This window comes from Papio anubis, chromosome 18 (genome assembly GCF_008728515.1).
Source record: "Papio anubis isolate 15944 chromosome 18, Panubis1.0, whole genome shotgun sequence".
NCBI lineage: Eukaryota > Metazoa > Chordata > Mammalia > Primates > Cercopithecidae > Papio > Papio anubis.
The window spans coordinates 5,232,431-5,247,872 of record NC_044993.1 but is presented as its reverse complement, the minus strand read 5'-3'; the positions used below and the strand labels follow the sequence as shown (position 1 = coordinate 5,247,872).

General features: G+C 46.0%; 1 protein-coding gene across 6 annotated transcripts in view; it reads left to right on the top strand.

The window, feature by feature from the left end:
• USP10 (ubiquitin specific peptidase 10) overlaps positions 1 to 15,203 on the top strand; it is a 79,826-nt gene extending 64,623 nt beyond the window's left edge. The window contains exons 11-14 of one of the 6 annotated variants that reach the window (XM_021932236.2): positions 3,503 to 3,668; positions 7,735 to 7,879; positions 10,378 to 10,443; positions 14,177 to 15,197. In XM_021932236.2, coding sequence (XP_021787928.2) covers positions 3,503 to 3,668; positions 7,735 to 7,879; positions 10,378 to 10,443; positions 14,177 to 14,364 — 565 coding nt within the window. In that variant the 3' untranslated portion in view covers positions 14,365 to 15,197. The other 5 variants (XM_021932230.2, XM_021932229.2, XM_021932231.2 and 2 more) reach the window with 5 other exon arrangements.
• The last annotated feature ends 239 nt before the right edge of the window (positions 15,204 to 15,442 follow it).

Below are 15,442 nucleotides of genomic sequence, written 5' to 3'. Positions count from 1 at the left end.
TTGCACTTCCTGATGCCTCCCGAGTCAGCCCCCACGGCCCATTCTCTGCCTGCTGGCGCATGTCTGCAAGGGACAGGGAGCTCCTCACTTCTGCTCCGTCAAGTTCAGCTGCTCATTGCTAGGGAGTAAGAGAAAAGCCAGCTAATTGGCCGTACGCCGTGGCTCTTGCCTGTAATCCCAGCACTTTGGGAGGCCAAGGAGGGTGGATCACCTGAGGTCAGAAGTTCGAGGCAAGCTTGACCAACATGGTGAAACCCCGTCTCTACTAAAATACAAAAATCAACCAGGTATGGTGATGGGCACCTGTAATCCCAGCTACTCGGGAGGCTGAGGCAGGAGAATCGCTTGAACCCAGGAGACAGAGGTTGCAGTGAGCCCAGATTGTGCCATTGCACTCCAGCCTGGGTGACAGAGTGAGACTCTGTCTCAAGAAAAAAATAAAGATATAGGAGAATATCATCATGACTTGGGGGTAGGCAAAGGTTTCATAAGTTAGGTCATAAAAAAGTAATAACCATAAGAGAAAAAAATATATATATATTTATTAGACTTCATCAACATTTAAAACTTGCAACATTAAAACTGTCTCCAGTAGGCAGAGGTTGCAGTGAGCCAAGATTACACCACTGCACTCCAGCCTGGGTGACAAAGCGAAACTGTGTCAAAAAAAAAAAAAAAAAACCCAGCTAGTCAAACCATGTGTTTTGGTAAGAGCAGAAATTAATGTATCTGGAGGAATTTCATTTATTTATGTTAATAAATTGTGTATATTTAAAGTATACACAAGATATTACGAAATAGAGATAGTAAAATAGTTGCTAGAGTGAAGCAGATAAACATTCCCCATCACAGTTACCCTTGTGTGTGTGTGTGCACATGGCAGGAGCAGCTGTTTACCCATTTCACAAAAGTCCCAAATACGGTGCACTATGAGGAGCTCTTGTCCGATGTTCCACATCAGATCTCTAGGCGTGTTCACCTGTGTCGCTACCACTTGGTGTCCTTCGACCTACATCTCCCATTCCCACTCCCCACCCCTAGGAACCACTGTTTTCCCTATCTCTGTAGTTTTGTCTTTTTTTTTTTTTTTTTTTTTTTTTTAAGATTCCATGTATAAGTGAGACCATGCAATATTTTTCTTTCTGTGTCTGGTTTATTTAACTTAGTATAACATTCCCCAGGTTCATTCATGTTGCGGCAAATGGCAGGGTCTTTTTTACAGCTGAATAGTATTCCCTTGTATATATATACGCCAGTTTCTTTATCCATTGGCCCATCCACAGACAGTTGTTTCCCTTTTCGGCTGTTGTGAACTGATTGGAACCGGGTGAGCTAGAGAGTGAAGGGAGTCTGAAGGGAGGTCTTTTTTACACGGACGGACACGTGACTGGGCTGGAGGCCCCGGCACCTGGCTGTGTGCCAGTTCCCTTAACCAGCTTTTTGCCCATTCACAAAGTCCTTGGGAAAGGTTTTTCTTTATTTACCTGAGAGCTTTTTAGTACCACTGTGATGTGGAATTCAGCAAAACTTGTACCATCTCCAAGCAGGTTTATCCATCGAATTGCAGTCTGATTTCCTTTCTGAGGCCTCGCAGCATAACCCCCAGGCTGGCATTTCAGTGACACTCTTAGTCTTGCTGTCCCAAATGCTGTGTACCTGGAAGAAATACCACCCCTTTTAAGGCATCAAGACTTGATTCAGTCTCTCAGTTCTGAGATTGAATCAGCAACTTTCAACAGGTGAATAATAAGAACCTCAGAAACCTGCACTGACTCCCTCAGAAGCTGGGTTCTGGTCCTCCGTGGAGCTGGATTTGGAAGCCAGTTGAGCAGCCATGTGACCTTGAACAAGTCACTTCTGTGTTCTGCGCTGTGAGCTCCATTCCACCGGCCCCTTTCTATTCTGGTGCTCTGTGGGGTGTCCACGGCAGCTGTGTGGTCAGTTGTCGCCTGGGAAACGCCTAGCCCCGACCACTGCCTGTGGTTCCTTGGGACATGTGGTGTTGGCAGGGAGGCACCAAGGTCCAGGTTAGTGTGCAGCAGTGAGGGGCGGCTGTGCCTTTTGCTCCTTCAGCCCAGCAGCCTGGTTTAGGATTGTGGGAACACCCCCTCGGGATGGGAGAGAAGGATGAAGGGACAGCTCAAATGGAGGCATCAGGAACATGGTTTTCGTGCAGAGGTCGGGTATCAGAATTTCAAGGCCGCAGAGGGTCAGCATACTCAAAGATCCCAAATTTGTCTAAGAGTAACCAGTGGAAAATACCAGCTTGCACTTTGGAGGACTTGCTGGCTCAGATCGAATGGCTCTGTCATGGCTGCTAGCTACATCCTCTGAGGGTTCTCTGTGTTGAAATTGGATGTTGATGTTTCTTTTTGAAAAACAGTAAAGCAAAGATAAAGAATTCTTACAACATAGGAACTTCTTTTCAGCCATTATGAAGCATGATTCTTTATTCACACCAATTGAAAGATTTTCTTCTAAAACTCAGCCTCTTCAGATGTTATTCAGTTTCCCCAGGAAGACCTTTCTTCCCCGGTGCCACCTTTGCCAAAACACAGGACCACTGAGTCAAGAGGGCTTCTTGTTGATTTCTCTACCAGCTCTCACGAGAGCTTTCCCCACTACTGTATCCCTCTCTGGAACCAGGAGAACTGTTGTCACTGAAGTCTTCATACTGTAAAGGAGCATGGAGATGCCTAATTAAACCCTGGACAGAAAAGCTTTTAGCGAGCTCTTCACCACATCTGTTCTGGAAAGCCTGAGTACCTGTCCACACCCATTTTATTCCGTTTAGAAACTAGGTCACTGAGACTGCAGAAATAGAAGCCCTTGTTGAACCCCTGGCATGTTCCCTTGCTGAGACTAAATGAGAGATGGGCCGAACACACAATTTTTACTCAGAAAAACTTAGAAAAAGAAAAAAAAATGAAGTGAAAAACCAGCTAAGAAAACAGGTCAAATTGGCGCCCTTCTTGGAAGGGTGGCAGCCTTTTTTCCTGGAATGTTGACTTGTTTTTTATTCTACACACCCTACTCCCCTTCTTCTTTTTGTAAGACACTTTTATAGGAGGAAAATGCCATTAAAAATCCTCTGTTTACCTTGGGATTTCCTCTGTTTTATTAGAACAGGCTATGATACTTGGAGAAAATGGAAAGCATCGGCATTTTGAGGCCATGGCAGGGTAGCTGCGTTTGTGAACTGGTGCAGTAAATAACAGTGTGGAGAGGAGGTGAAAGAATTTGGAAAATGAAATATGTTTTCTTCCAGAGCACTGGCGCTGGGAACATTTATCAACTGGTAGATTTAGTTGTTAGAAATACTAAGGAGGTGCTATTCAGCAGAATTATTTTTAAATTCAGTATATTTTTGGCTTTTCTCTGTGGTCTTTTGAAAGTGATACTGAATAATCTTATTTTCAGTGTTTATTCCTCTTGGTTAATCTTAAGGGAAAGTGGCAAGGAGTGGTCTCTTAATTTTTTTGTTTTTGCTTTCAATTCTTAGGTCTGTGGTTTACCAGCAGAGTTCAAAAGAATCTGCCACTTTGCAGCCATTTTTCACGTTGCAGTTGGATATCCAGTCTGACAAGATACGCACAGTCCAGGATGCCCTGGAGAGCTTGGTGGCAAGAGAATCTGTCCAAGGTTATACCACAAAAACCAAACAAGAGGTATGTTCACACTTGATTTTGAACCTTTCTACTGAGGTGCTCTGGTTTGGTGGAAAGAACACAGCATTAGGAATGAGGGGAAATGGATCTGAGTTTCGCCTCTCAAATCAGTTGCTTAACCGTTTTGTACTGAAAGTTTTTATGCTTTTACAATGAAATGGTTGAAACATGATCCTAAGGGCCTCTTTTAGCTCTAAATCATATTACACAAGGTAATGATCTCCTTTTGGATTGTTTATCTTGAGCTACATTTAATTTTCTGACAATCTAATCATATCACAACATCAATACTACCTCTGACAGAGGCCAAGTAGCTTATTTATGTTCATGATACCGTAGGGTACAACTTTCATTAGATTAGTTAGGATGTCAAAGAGATTCCAAACACATCTGTTTTGCATTTGATTGTAGATCTTCCAGGTCATTGTAAAAATAATATAGTCCTTGTTCTGATGCTTGTTACTTTGATTTGATCTGGAAAAGATAAGATCCTGAGTCTTTCAGTCTTCATGAATTTAAGACTATCAGATCATAGCTTGGTAGAGTCCTTGTCAACTCAGTCAGGCGAGACAGATAACATTCTGCCCTGTGAGAGCTGATTAGTTCCTGGCTATCCAGATGTGCCGGCTTATGACTGTTTTCTACTCTGCCGCAGAGAGTGTCTTCTCTGTTATGTATCTTAGGTTGTGGCAGTGAATTCATAAAAATGCGCTGGGGAGATGAATGCAGGCTGATAATTATGGACAATCCATAGCATTCCTGCAAAGCGATATTTGAATAATGAGCAGGGGATGGCAGCTGCAAGGTAAAATAAGATGCCTCAGCGTAGAAGACTTGTCATCACATTGTATGAATGGGATGGATCTATCCTTGGCTTATCTTGCATGCTCTGAGTCAAAAAGAGCAAAGTAGGACATCGGGACCCTTAGCACCTCAGGGGTGTCCTGCTGTGGACTGGTCCACCCAGGCTCTGGGGGAGACCTGTAGAAGTTATGCTTAATCTTCTGCCGTATTTGCAGACTTGCATCGCATGGGCGATTTTGTTTAAAAAATAGAAGCAGTAGGAGCCTGAGGCAGAAATTTGGTAGTTGACTTCAGTGAATGAGCTAAGAAGAGTCTGGCGGTGGACCTCGTGGAAGAGAGAGAGGGAAGAAGTGGTATTTGTGTTGGGGAAGTTGGTTGGGTGGTTCAGTTGTGCATTGAGTCTGGATGACTGTCGGCTAGGCTCTCTTCTGTGGCAGCTGCAACTCCAGAGATGGCTCCCTGGCCCTGGCTGCTATTCCACTCTGCTTACGCTGTTTCTTGAGCCAATTATGGGAGTCTTTGGCCACCCACGCTGTTGGGGAGGTGGTCAGCCTTTCTGTGGGCTACCTAGGGAAGACCCTTTTGTAATGTGTCTGTTTTTCTCTTTTGCTTCTGCTGCAATTACAGTTTGACTTTGCTGGGGTGGGCTGGTAGGGGTGGTGGTGTGAGGGCAGGGATTGAGGCATAGGCAGTTGTCAGCCTGTTGTTAGATGCTAGTGAAGAAAGAATGGTTTGTCCTAAATAGCAGGTTTGAAGAAAGGCTTCAAGAAAGACAGTGGGCCAGGTGTGGTGGCTCATGCCCATAGTCCTAGCACTTTAGGAGGCTGAGGCAGGAGGATTGCCTGAGCCCAGCAGTTTGAGGCTACGGTGAGCTATGATCGCACCACTGCAGTCCAGCCTGTGCGATAGTGAAACCTTGTCTCTAAAACTTAAAAATAAATAAAAATAAAGGAAAGCTGGCATTTTGGTGGACTCCTGAAGATAAAAAAAGAATGCTGCTAGCTGTTCTGGCTGCACAGTTGTTGTAGTGTGTCATCAGATGAGATCAGGACCACTCTGAACAACAGATGTTCGAGGAAGGTTTTGGACAGCCTGTATGGAAGTATCTGTAAGGAGCACATTACGTATTTTCTTGCATGTGATTTTTTTTTTAAGTTTTTAAAATACCAACTTTATTATGTTTTAGATTAGAAGTGTTTTTCTGTGGGAACATGTGAAGGTTTTGGGGAAAATAAGATTATATGAAATATTTGCTGTATAGAAAATGTCTGCCTTTGTTGAGTGATTAGAAATTAAGCCTCAGTTTGTCTGGAAACCCAAAATACACATTTAATAATTTTGGATTAACCATTTAGTGAATCAACTGAGAGTGTTAACGTGAAAATCACAGATCAGTAAGCACTGAAAAGCATCCTAGAGATAATTCAGCCCTGCTCTCTTAATTCACAAGTGAGGAGACTAGGTCTTACAGTCCCCATCTCTGCTTATAACTGTTGAGCTGTGTTCACACCCTTCATTCACTCAGAAGTGCTTGTTGGCTGTGGAGACACTAGAACATAAAGATGCATGGGAATGTGGAGCTGTGCGAGGTGGTTTTTGCTCCTATGACCTTAGTCTAGGTGGGAAGACAGGCATGGAAGGGTCTGGAAGGTTAATAAACCCAACCAGTGATGACTTATGAGCTTGCCTAATACCCTTGAAAATGCTTTCAACTAGATGTGAATCTAGTTCTCTGACAGTTTTTTAATTGTGTTATATATGCTGCTATCTTTTGTATTGTTATTTTTAAATTACTCACACAAAAAGTATTCTCCAGGCCAGACGCAGTGGCTCACGCCTGTAATCCCAGCACTTTGGGAGGCTGAGGCAGGCAGATCACGAAGTCAAGAGATCGAGACCATCCTGGGCAACATGTTGAAACCCCATCTCTACTAAAAATACAAAAAGTAACTGGGCATGGTGGTGTGCACCTGTAGTCCCAGCTACTCAGGAGGCTGAGGCAGGAGAATCACTTGAGCCTGGGAGATGGAGGTTGCAGTGAGCTGAGATCACACCACTGCACTCCAACCTGGGTGACAGAGTGAGACTCCATCTCAAAAAAAAAAGTATTATCCAAATGAATATGGGAAGCATCAAAAAGTTTGTAAGTACAGAGAATGATAGGTAAAGGGATTAAGTGTTATTTGTAAAGATGCATCTTAATAACAACCTGACTTTATTTAAAAGCAGCATTCATTAGACCTGTGAAAGTGCTTCAGGAACAGATTAAACTAATAAAACTCATTATTAGAATAAATAGCTTTAAAGGTTATTTAAAACATCTGATTGGCCTGGAATCCCAGCACTCTGGGAGGCTGAGGTGTGTGGATCACCTGAAGTCAGGAGTTCAAGACCAGCCTTGACAACATGGTGAAGCCCCTTCTTTACTAAAAATACAAAAATTAGCCAGATGTAGTGGTGGGAGCCTATAATCCCAGCTGCTCAGGAGGCTGAGGCAGGAGAATCGTTTGAACTCGGGAGACGGAGATTGCAGTGAGCCGAGATTGCACCACTGCACTCCAGCCTGGGTGACAGCGTGAGAACTCCCTCCCAAAACAAAAGGTGGAGGAGTCAGTACATAAATAAGGTGGTACTAAGTTAGCTTTTTAATTCTTATGCTAATTCGTCGGTAATGCCACAGAGTAAAGTTCTTAAGAGTTTACAGCTGGACTTCAGGGACCCAAGAGACTCTCTGCAGTTGTGCTTACAGGAATGTGTGCATTTCTCTTCCTCTTCTTTTTTCTTTTTTCTTTTTCTCTGAGACAAGGTCTCATGGTGTTGCCCAGGCTGGAGTACAGTGGCGCGAACTCAGCTCACTGCAACCTCCACTTCTCAAGCGATTCTCTTGCCTCTGCTACCCAAGTAGCTGGGGTTACAGGCGCCCACCACCACGCCTGGCTAATTTTGTATTTTTAGTAGAGACAGGGTTTCACCATGTTGACCAGGCTGGTCTCGAACTCCTGACCTCAGGTGATCTGCGTGTCTCAGCCTCCCAAAGTGCTGGGATTAATAGGCGTGAGCCACTGCACCTGGCCATGTGCATTTTCTTAAGAGGAGCATTGGTAGTCTCAGAGCTTCTGCGAGGCAGGAAAAGCCATGAAGCCCTGCCAGAGTACTCTCAGGCCTCAGCCCTCAGAGGACATCTTTGAGCGGAAGGTGGATGTGTTGTCAGCTGTTGCAAGTAAGACAGGGACGGTGTGTCCTGGTGTGCTTTGTGTCTTAGGTTGAGATAAGTCGAAGAGTGACTCTGGAAAAACTCCCTCCTGTCCTCGTGCTACACCTGAAACGATTCGTTTATGAGAAGACTGGTGGGTGCCAGAAGCTTATCAAAAATATTGAATATCCTGTGGACTTGGAAATTAGTAAAGGTAATGCACACATGAGGTCGGGAGTGTTCGTGGTGATACACTCCTGCAAATCAGTAGCTCAACCCTGTAGCATTTCTTTATGATGCCAAGAGTGAGGACATTCTCTTGCTGGACTTGGACTTGTTTTAAGTTTCTTAACTTGTAATAGACCTTAATACTAAAATTCTCATGAAAATGGCCTGTTAAAAACAGAGGCAAAAATAACTAAACTTTATAATCTTACTAGATTAGAAAAATAGGAGCTTTTGTCTATTAAAAAGAACATCACTTTTCTGTGAACATTTCAGGGATGAATGGTACATAATTTGCCTTACACTGAGTGTTAACAGCTGTGTTGACTAGCCCGGTTAGGTGGCTTTTTAGTGAAGTAAGAATGATTTCTCATAGGCGGTGAGAGTCCCTTCTAACCTCTAGTTGTGGTGGCGCACAAGTAGGACATGTGGCACTTACCAGCCTCAAGTCTCTGTCAGGTCATGGGCTCAGCACTTTTTGGAAGCAGTTTTAAAGAGCCCCGGGTTAAAGGCATCTTGGTAAAAGCACAGCTTCAAGAAGACTTTTCTTGAAAGCTTCAGAATTTGTGAAAATGTATAGTACAACACTGAGGTTTGATTGGGACTGTGATTAGCTAGAGAGGATTCTCAGAATATCGAGGTATCTGGGAAGCAGAAAAGAGGACGCTGGACCTCCCTCCTGGGTCTTGTAGAGGAACAAGCCTGAACCGAGAAGCCCTGTTCCCCTTCCTCCCCCGGCACAGCAACCCCACCTCACACCTCCTTCCATGTAGATGATCGAGGAACTGTGGGCATGGCTGGTTTCTAGCCGGCTTCCTCTCTACCCTAGGGGAGCCCTATACCTTCCCTTGAAGACTCAGACACTGTCTCTCCCAGGCCTCTACACAAGAGCTGTGCTCCCTGCTGACAGACTTGGCTGCTGTGCTGGGTTTAGTGTCCATTGCTCCTCTCACACTTCCAGCTGCTTTATCACTCATCAGCGGATTGCTTTTTAATCCCATTTGAGGACCAGCAAGAGGAAGAAAGATGCCAGTGAGAATCATGTAACAGATCCTCCTCCCCATTTTATTCTGTCCATCTGGAAACCTAGAATGCTGGCTGAGTCAAAGAAGGCATCCTCGACCTCTGCTCCTGCATCTTCACTCGCCTCCAGATCAGCTGTCTGAGCTGACTTGGATATTTTTCTACAGTGATTTTACTTTTATATCTTTTCTTGCTTGCTGTATTTTTATATCAGCTGCTGCCTCTAATACGTTATCAAAGTATGACATAAATGGGTGCTGGGCGCAGTGGCTCACGCCTGTAATCTCAGCACTTTGGGAGGCCGAGGCAGGCGGATCACCTGAGGTCAGGAGTTCAAGACCAGCCTGACCAATGTGGTGAAACCCTGTCTCTTCTAGAAACACAAAAATTAGCCTGGCATGGTGGCGGGCGCCTGTAATCCCAGCTACTTGGGAGGCTGAGGCAGGAAAATCGCTTTAACCCGGGAAGCAGAGGTTGCAGTGAACTGAGATCATGCCACTGCACTCCAGCCTGGGCAGCAGAGCAAGATTCCATCTCAAAAAAAAAAAAAAATTACAGAAATGGGGACAAGAGGATCTCACTTAGGTCATTGGGTAGGCAGTAGAGAAGGAACCACTGATGGCTGCCTCGAACAGCGCACCATCGATGGACACTCGTGTCCATGTAAGTGGTACTTCTGCATGCAGTAAGAGCAGGGAGTTCGCACCTCGTAGTAGCTGGTAGACTGGTTCCTATTTGGAGAAATCGTGTTGCTGTTCTTTAATTGAAGTTTTTTTGTTTGTTTTTTGTTTTTCTTCAAGACGGAGTCTTGCTCTGTCACCCAGACTGGAGTGCAGTGGCGTGATCTCAGCTCGCTGCAGTGTCCGCCTCCCATGTTCAGGTGATTCTCCTGCCTCAGCCTCCTGAGTAGCTGAGACAACAGCCACGCGCCACCACGCCTGGCTAATTTTTTTTGTATTTTTAGTAGAGATGGGGTTTCACTCTGTTAGCCAGGATGGCCTCGATCTCCTGACCTCGTGATCTGCCCGCCTCAGCCTCCCAAAGTGCTGGGATTACAGGCGTAAGCCACCGTGCCCAGCCTATAATTGAAGTTTTATGATCTGACTCATGTAAAATATTTTAATTATTGGATGTTTCATAACTGTTTTGTTTTTAAGTCAGCAGCGTTTTTCTTTTCCATTTTGTGGAGCACCTGCTTTTAAGGGGCCTTCCGCAGGAGCATCACAGCCTCGACCATTGCTCCTGTTTCTTCAGAGGCTGGCTGCGCATTTTGTGTCCTGCTACATCACATGGCTCATCTTCCTCATGAGTCAATTTTTATGCAACTAAAGGGATGAAGTGTTGTTTTGTTCCTGGTCTGACAGGCGGTTTCCTTGCTGGGGAGAATGTCGTTAGCCATTTTTTGCTGCTGTTACCCTGAGCCTTTCTAAAAGTGCTTCAAGCCATTGATATTTTGTTTTCCAGAACTGCTTTCTCCAGGGGTTAAAAATAAGAATTTTAAATGCCACAGAACCTATCGGCTCTTTGCAGGTGAGTAAATTTGTACAACATTACTTCTTCAATAAAACACTGATGAAAGGGATTATATGTGGGCACAATTTTGCTGAAACACAACTTAGCATAGCGACCAGATGCTCTACTTAGGTATCCTGTGGCCTTGTGAGTCAGGGAGTCGTGTGAGAGTTTTACCTGAAACTCTGCGTAGATGACGGATTATCGTCTTGGCCCTGAGGAGAGATAGCAGAAGACCTTGCTCAAAGTGAACATTTCTGTCTTTGAGTCAGAGGAGGGAGTTTCAGGCTCCCAGGCTGGCTGTTTGAGAATGTGACCTCTCCCTGCTGTGCTTGTGGCGCCTGTGGGTGGCAGTGCTGTGGAGTTTCCACGACACCTGGTCTCCCGGCCAGGTTAGGCGAGCGCGCCCCCAGCCAGTGATCCCTGCGTCCTCCTCCATAGATATTGTTAGGGCCGCTTGAGAGGGTGGGCCCAATTACACAAGCCCCTCGGCGGCCAGGCCCCCCAGTCGCTCATGAGAAATCTCCCAAGAGGGCGAATGGCACCCCCTGTTCCCTCATGGGTGGGCTTTGAGACCTCTTCTGTCTCCTGGCTTAGGCTCCCTGCAGTATCAGCTTTTCTTCCACACCTTCCCTTTCCATTCTGTCTTCCCTTCTATCCTCCTCTCTCTTTTATAGCCTCGTTTTTTATGCCTCTGAGTCTTTGCCTCTTTGGATCGTTGCTGTTTGCAGCACTTCTGTTGGCTTCCCAGGCTGTTTTGATTACATGTTTCTGGCTTCTGTGTCTTTCCTCCTCTGGTGTGGCCTTTGGTGAGCTGTTTGTATCGTAACATAACACTGCCATTTATTGACCTTCACACATGTGTGGAACCTCTTCCCAAGATATCATTCTTTTATTCCTTACATGTGTCCTCGAAGATGGAAGGTGGGATCCCCATTTTATAAAAGAATCAACCAGAACTCAAGGAAAAAACTCACCACTCTGGCCTGCAGTGGCAGAGCAGGGCTTCAAGCTCCTTTCTGCCTCAGCTCACACCCAGTGTTTTAGGAAGTTTGGCCAGGGGTGAGGGCCCCAGGAGTGAGGGCCCCAGGGGTGGGGGCCAGGGGTGAGGGCCTAGGGGTGGGGGCCGGGGGTGAGGGGCCCATGGGTGAGGGCCCCAGGGGTGAGGGGCCAGGGGTGAGGGCCGCAGGGGTGAGGGCCCAGTGGGTGAGGCTCAGGGCCACACTAGAAGGGGCCAGGCTTCTCTCTCTTTCTCTCACTATTCACTCTTCCTTTTGACTCTCTTTCCTTTTCTCCCCCGATCACAATTCCTCCTCAACTTGCTGGGCCTCAGACAGGATGGCCATGGGCACCACGCGCTCCTGGGTGTCTCCAGCCCTGTCCGTCCGCTGCCTAGAATGGAAAGTCTGAGTCCTCAGACTCTGCAGCCAGCCAGTATCCAGCCTGGCTCCCTCGAGTCTGGCACCCAGGTCCCAGTGGGTGGCCAGCAGTTTCTCTGCCTTCTCCCTGCACCTCTTCCCCTGGGGGCTCTTGTGGGGAACATCACTGGGCAGGGGCAGGGGCTGGGGATTGCTCGTCTCCTGGTCAGGGCCCCAGTGTGAGCACACACACCCCGCTCCCCCACTCTGCAACCTGCCATGCCCCAGGACCCCAGGACCTCAGGACCTGGGCCTGGGTTGCTCTCCCCTGCCATCCTGAATCCTCAACCCCAACCCATTCTTTTTTGAGATGCAGTTTCACTCCGTTGCCCAGGCTGGAATGCAGTGGCACAATCTCCATTCACTGTAACCTCCGCCTCCCGGATTCAAGTGATTCTTGTGCCTCAGCCTCCCCAGTAGCCGGATTACACCACATCCAGCCAATTTTTGTATTTTGAATAAAGACGGGGTTTTGCCCTATTGGCCAGGCTGGAAGCATATTCTGATCTTGGAAATGAGGTCACTGGACTGGTTAGAATTACCTGTAGAATGAGCAGAGGAACACTTTTTAAGAACTGCTATGATGGTGACGCTTAGGAGAAGCAATCTCGCACACAAACTTCTCAGCCGGTTCTCAGCGCTCCTGTCAGGTGTGAATGACACATGGCTTAGCCCAGGCTAGTTATCTGGGCTGCTGCTTACGAAACTAGAATGGTGACATGCAGTCCCCCCTTGAAATTTTAGAATGGAGATGTCTTGTGGGAAAGACAAATTAGTAAAACCCCCAAGTCCGGCAAATTCTACTGACAGTTGCTTTGAAATAAAACTCTTAGCCCAGTCAGTTAGGTCTGTGAGGTGAAGATCCAGGACGGAAGTCTCAAAGTGAACTTGGGATCTGGGGGACATGCTGCTGTCATGAGTGCTTCCTGCCCTTTCACAGGATGGCTGTGACTTGTGCAGTACGGGATGAAGCTGTGCCCTTGGATTGACTGTGTCGCTGGCTTTCCACTGTATAGGCCCCACAGTCTTGCTCTCCCTGTGCTATTCCGTGTCCTCCGGGGTCCCTGCACAGCGGATTTCTTTGTGCAGAGCCCAGGAGTCTGACTGGTGGCCTCAGTCGTAAGCACTGTCCTCTAGCCAGCCAAGGTCCCTGCCCCAGAGAGGACTCAGGCCTCCTGCCGTCATTTAGCCCCTCCACGTGACAGCTGCAACTAGGACCTGGTGATGTTTGACCTTGTTTTAGTGCTGAAATTTCCTAGCAGCGAAGTCTTACACCTCTCCTGGTTCCTGTTCTTTTGTGCCACTGATGTTGGACACAGCTTAGCAGGCTTCCCTGTCATTCCTCCTGAAATGCCACCGGACTGCTGCCTTCCCCAGGCTGATGTCTGCTGCTGGCCAGGCAGACCTCAGCCCCTCTGCTCCATAGAAGTGGAGGATGTGGCTGTCTTTTAATGTTTTCATGACATCTTCTAACGGATTTTTTTTTAGGCCTTTGACTAAGGCTTCTTGGTTATAGGATCTTTTTTTAAAGTAAATAGCAAGTTGTGTGTGTGTGTTCTGTTAAAACATTATTATAGAAAAATGGAAAAATTTTTTAAAGGTAAATGCGTAACTACCAGCACTATCTCCACAGTGCCCCACCACAGCTCCACGCCCAAGCGACCGTGATTAGCAGTCCCAGTGTCCCTCCTGCCGTGTGGGCCCGCACAGGGAGATTGTGTCTCATGTCGTTGGGATAAATGGGCCACGGAAGGCCTAAGGACCTTGTTTTCTCATTTAATGTACCACAAGTATATTCCTGCATCACCATTCTTAATCTATTCCATGAAAAAATAAATCGTGTTATTTTAATATAATTTACTCCTCAGTCATTTCTTCTAGTGGCCATTAAGGTTTTCCATTTTTTCACTGTTATAAATGACATCGTAATCTCTGTCCAAGATTCAGATAATCTCTTCAGGACAGTCTAGAATTAGATCAGCCGGATCCAAGGGCATGAACCAGATCTCTAAGTCTGTACAGCTGATGGCTGTGTAGGAGTGTCTTTCTGAGGTGTGGGACATTTTAAATATGTCGTTAATACGTGTGCATGCACACATGTGTATCTCTCTGACTTACCCTTACCTTGCAGTTACAGAAAAGTTTTTCTGATGGATTGCTTGCATGTTTGAATTGAAATAGCATCGGTTTGTGTGATGACGTCTCTCTGTCCCACCTGCTTTGGAGAGGGGCTTCACACATAAGATGCATCCCTGGAGGGAAGTCGGCAGAGACCTGTGGTGATGTGTGTGCAGTGCTGTTCTCACTCTGCCGCCTGCTGGGCTCTCTTGCAGTGGTCTACCATCACGGCAACAGTGCGACGGGCGGCCATTACACTACAGACGTCTTCCAGATCGGTCTGAATGGCTGGCTGCGCATCGATGACCAGACAGTCAAGGTGATCAGCCAGTACCAGGTGGTGAAACCAACTGCTGAACGCACAGCCTACCTCCTGTATTACCGCCGAGTGGACCTGCTCTAAACCCTCTGTGCGCTGTGTGTGCGCCCAGTGCCCGCCTCGTAGGACGCCACCTCACACTCACTTCCCGCCTCTCTTTAGTGGCTCTTTAGAGAGAAACTCTGTCTCCCTTTGCAAAAGTGGGCTAGAATGAAAAGGAGATGCCTTGGGGTTCGTGCACAACATAGTTTCTGTTGACTCTAACTTCCAAATCAAAATCACTTGGTTGAAACAGACTGTCGCTTGATTTTAGAAAATCCACAAAAACCCATATTTCTGAAATAATGCTGATTCCTGAGATAAGAAAGGGATTTGATCCCCAGTCTCATTGCTTAGTAGAATAAATCCTGCACCAGCAACAACACTTGTAAATTTGTGAAAATGAATTTTATCTTTCCTTAAAAAAGAAATTTTTTAATCCATCACACTTTTCTTCCCTACCCTTTAGTTTTTGATAAATGATAAAAATGAGCCAGTTATCAAAGAAGAACTAGTTCTTACTTCAAAAGAAAAATAAACATAAAAAATAAGTTGCTGGTTCCTAACAGGAAAAATTTTAATAATTGTGTGGAGAGAAACTGCTTACATACACATTGCAGATCAAATATTTGGAGTTAAAATGTTAGTCTACATAGATGGGTGATTGTAACTTTATTGCCATTAAAAGATTTCAAATCGCATTCATGCTTCTGTGTACACATAATGAAAACTGGGCAAATAATGAAGATCTCTCCTTCAGTCTGCTCTGTTTAATTCTGCTGTCTGCTCTTCTCTGATGCTGCGTCCCTAATTGTACACAGTTTAGTGATATCTAGGAGTATAAAGTTGTCGCCCATCAATAAAAATCACAAAGTTGGTTTAAAGGTGTGCGTGTTTCTTTGCATGCGAATGCCTTTTCGGGTAACTGGAATTCACGGGGGCACGAGTTTGCCTCCAGAATTAAAACCCACCCTTCAGTCAGCTCGACGTGTTTGTGGAAGCTGAACCACCACTCGGGTTATGTTTGTTTATTGTTTTCTTTTTTTTTTTTTTTTTTGAGACGGAGTCTTGCTCTGTCGCCCAGGCTGGAGTGCAGTGGCACAATCTCGGCTCACTGCAAGCT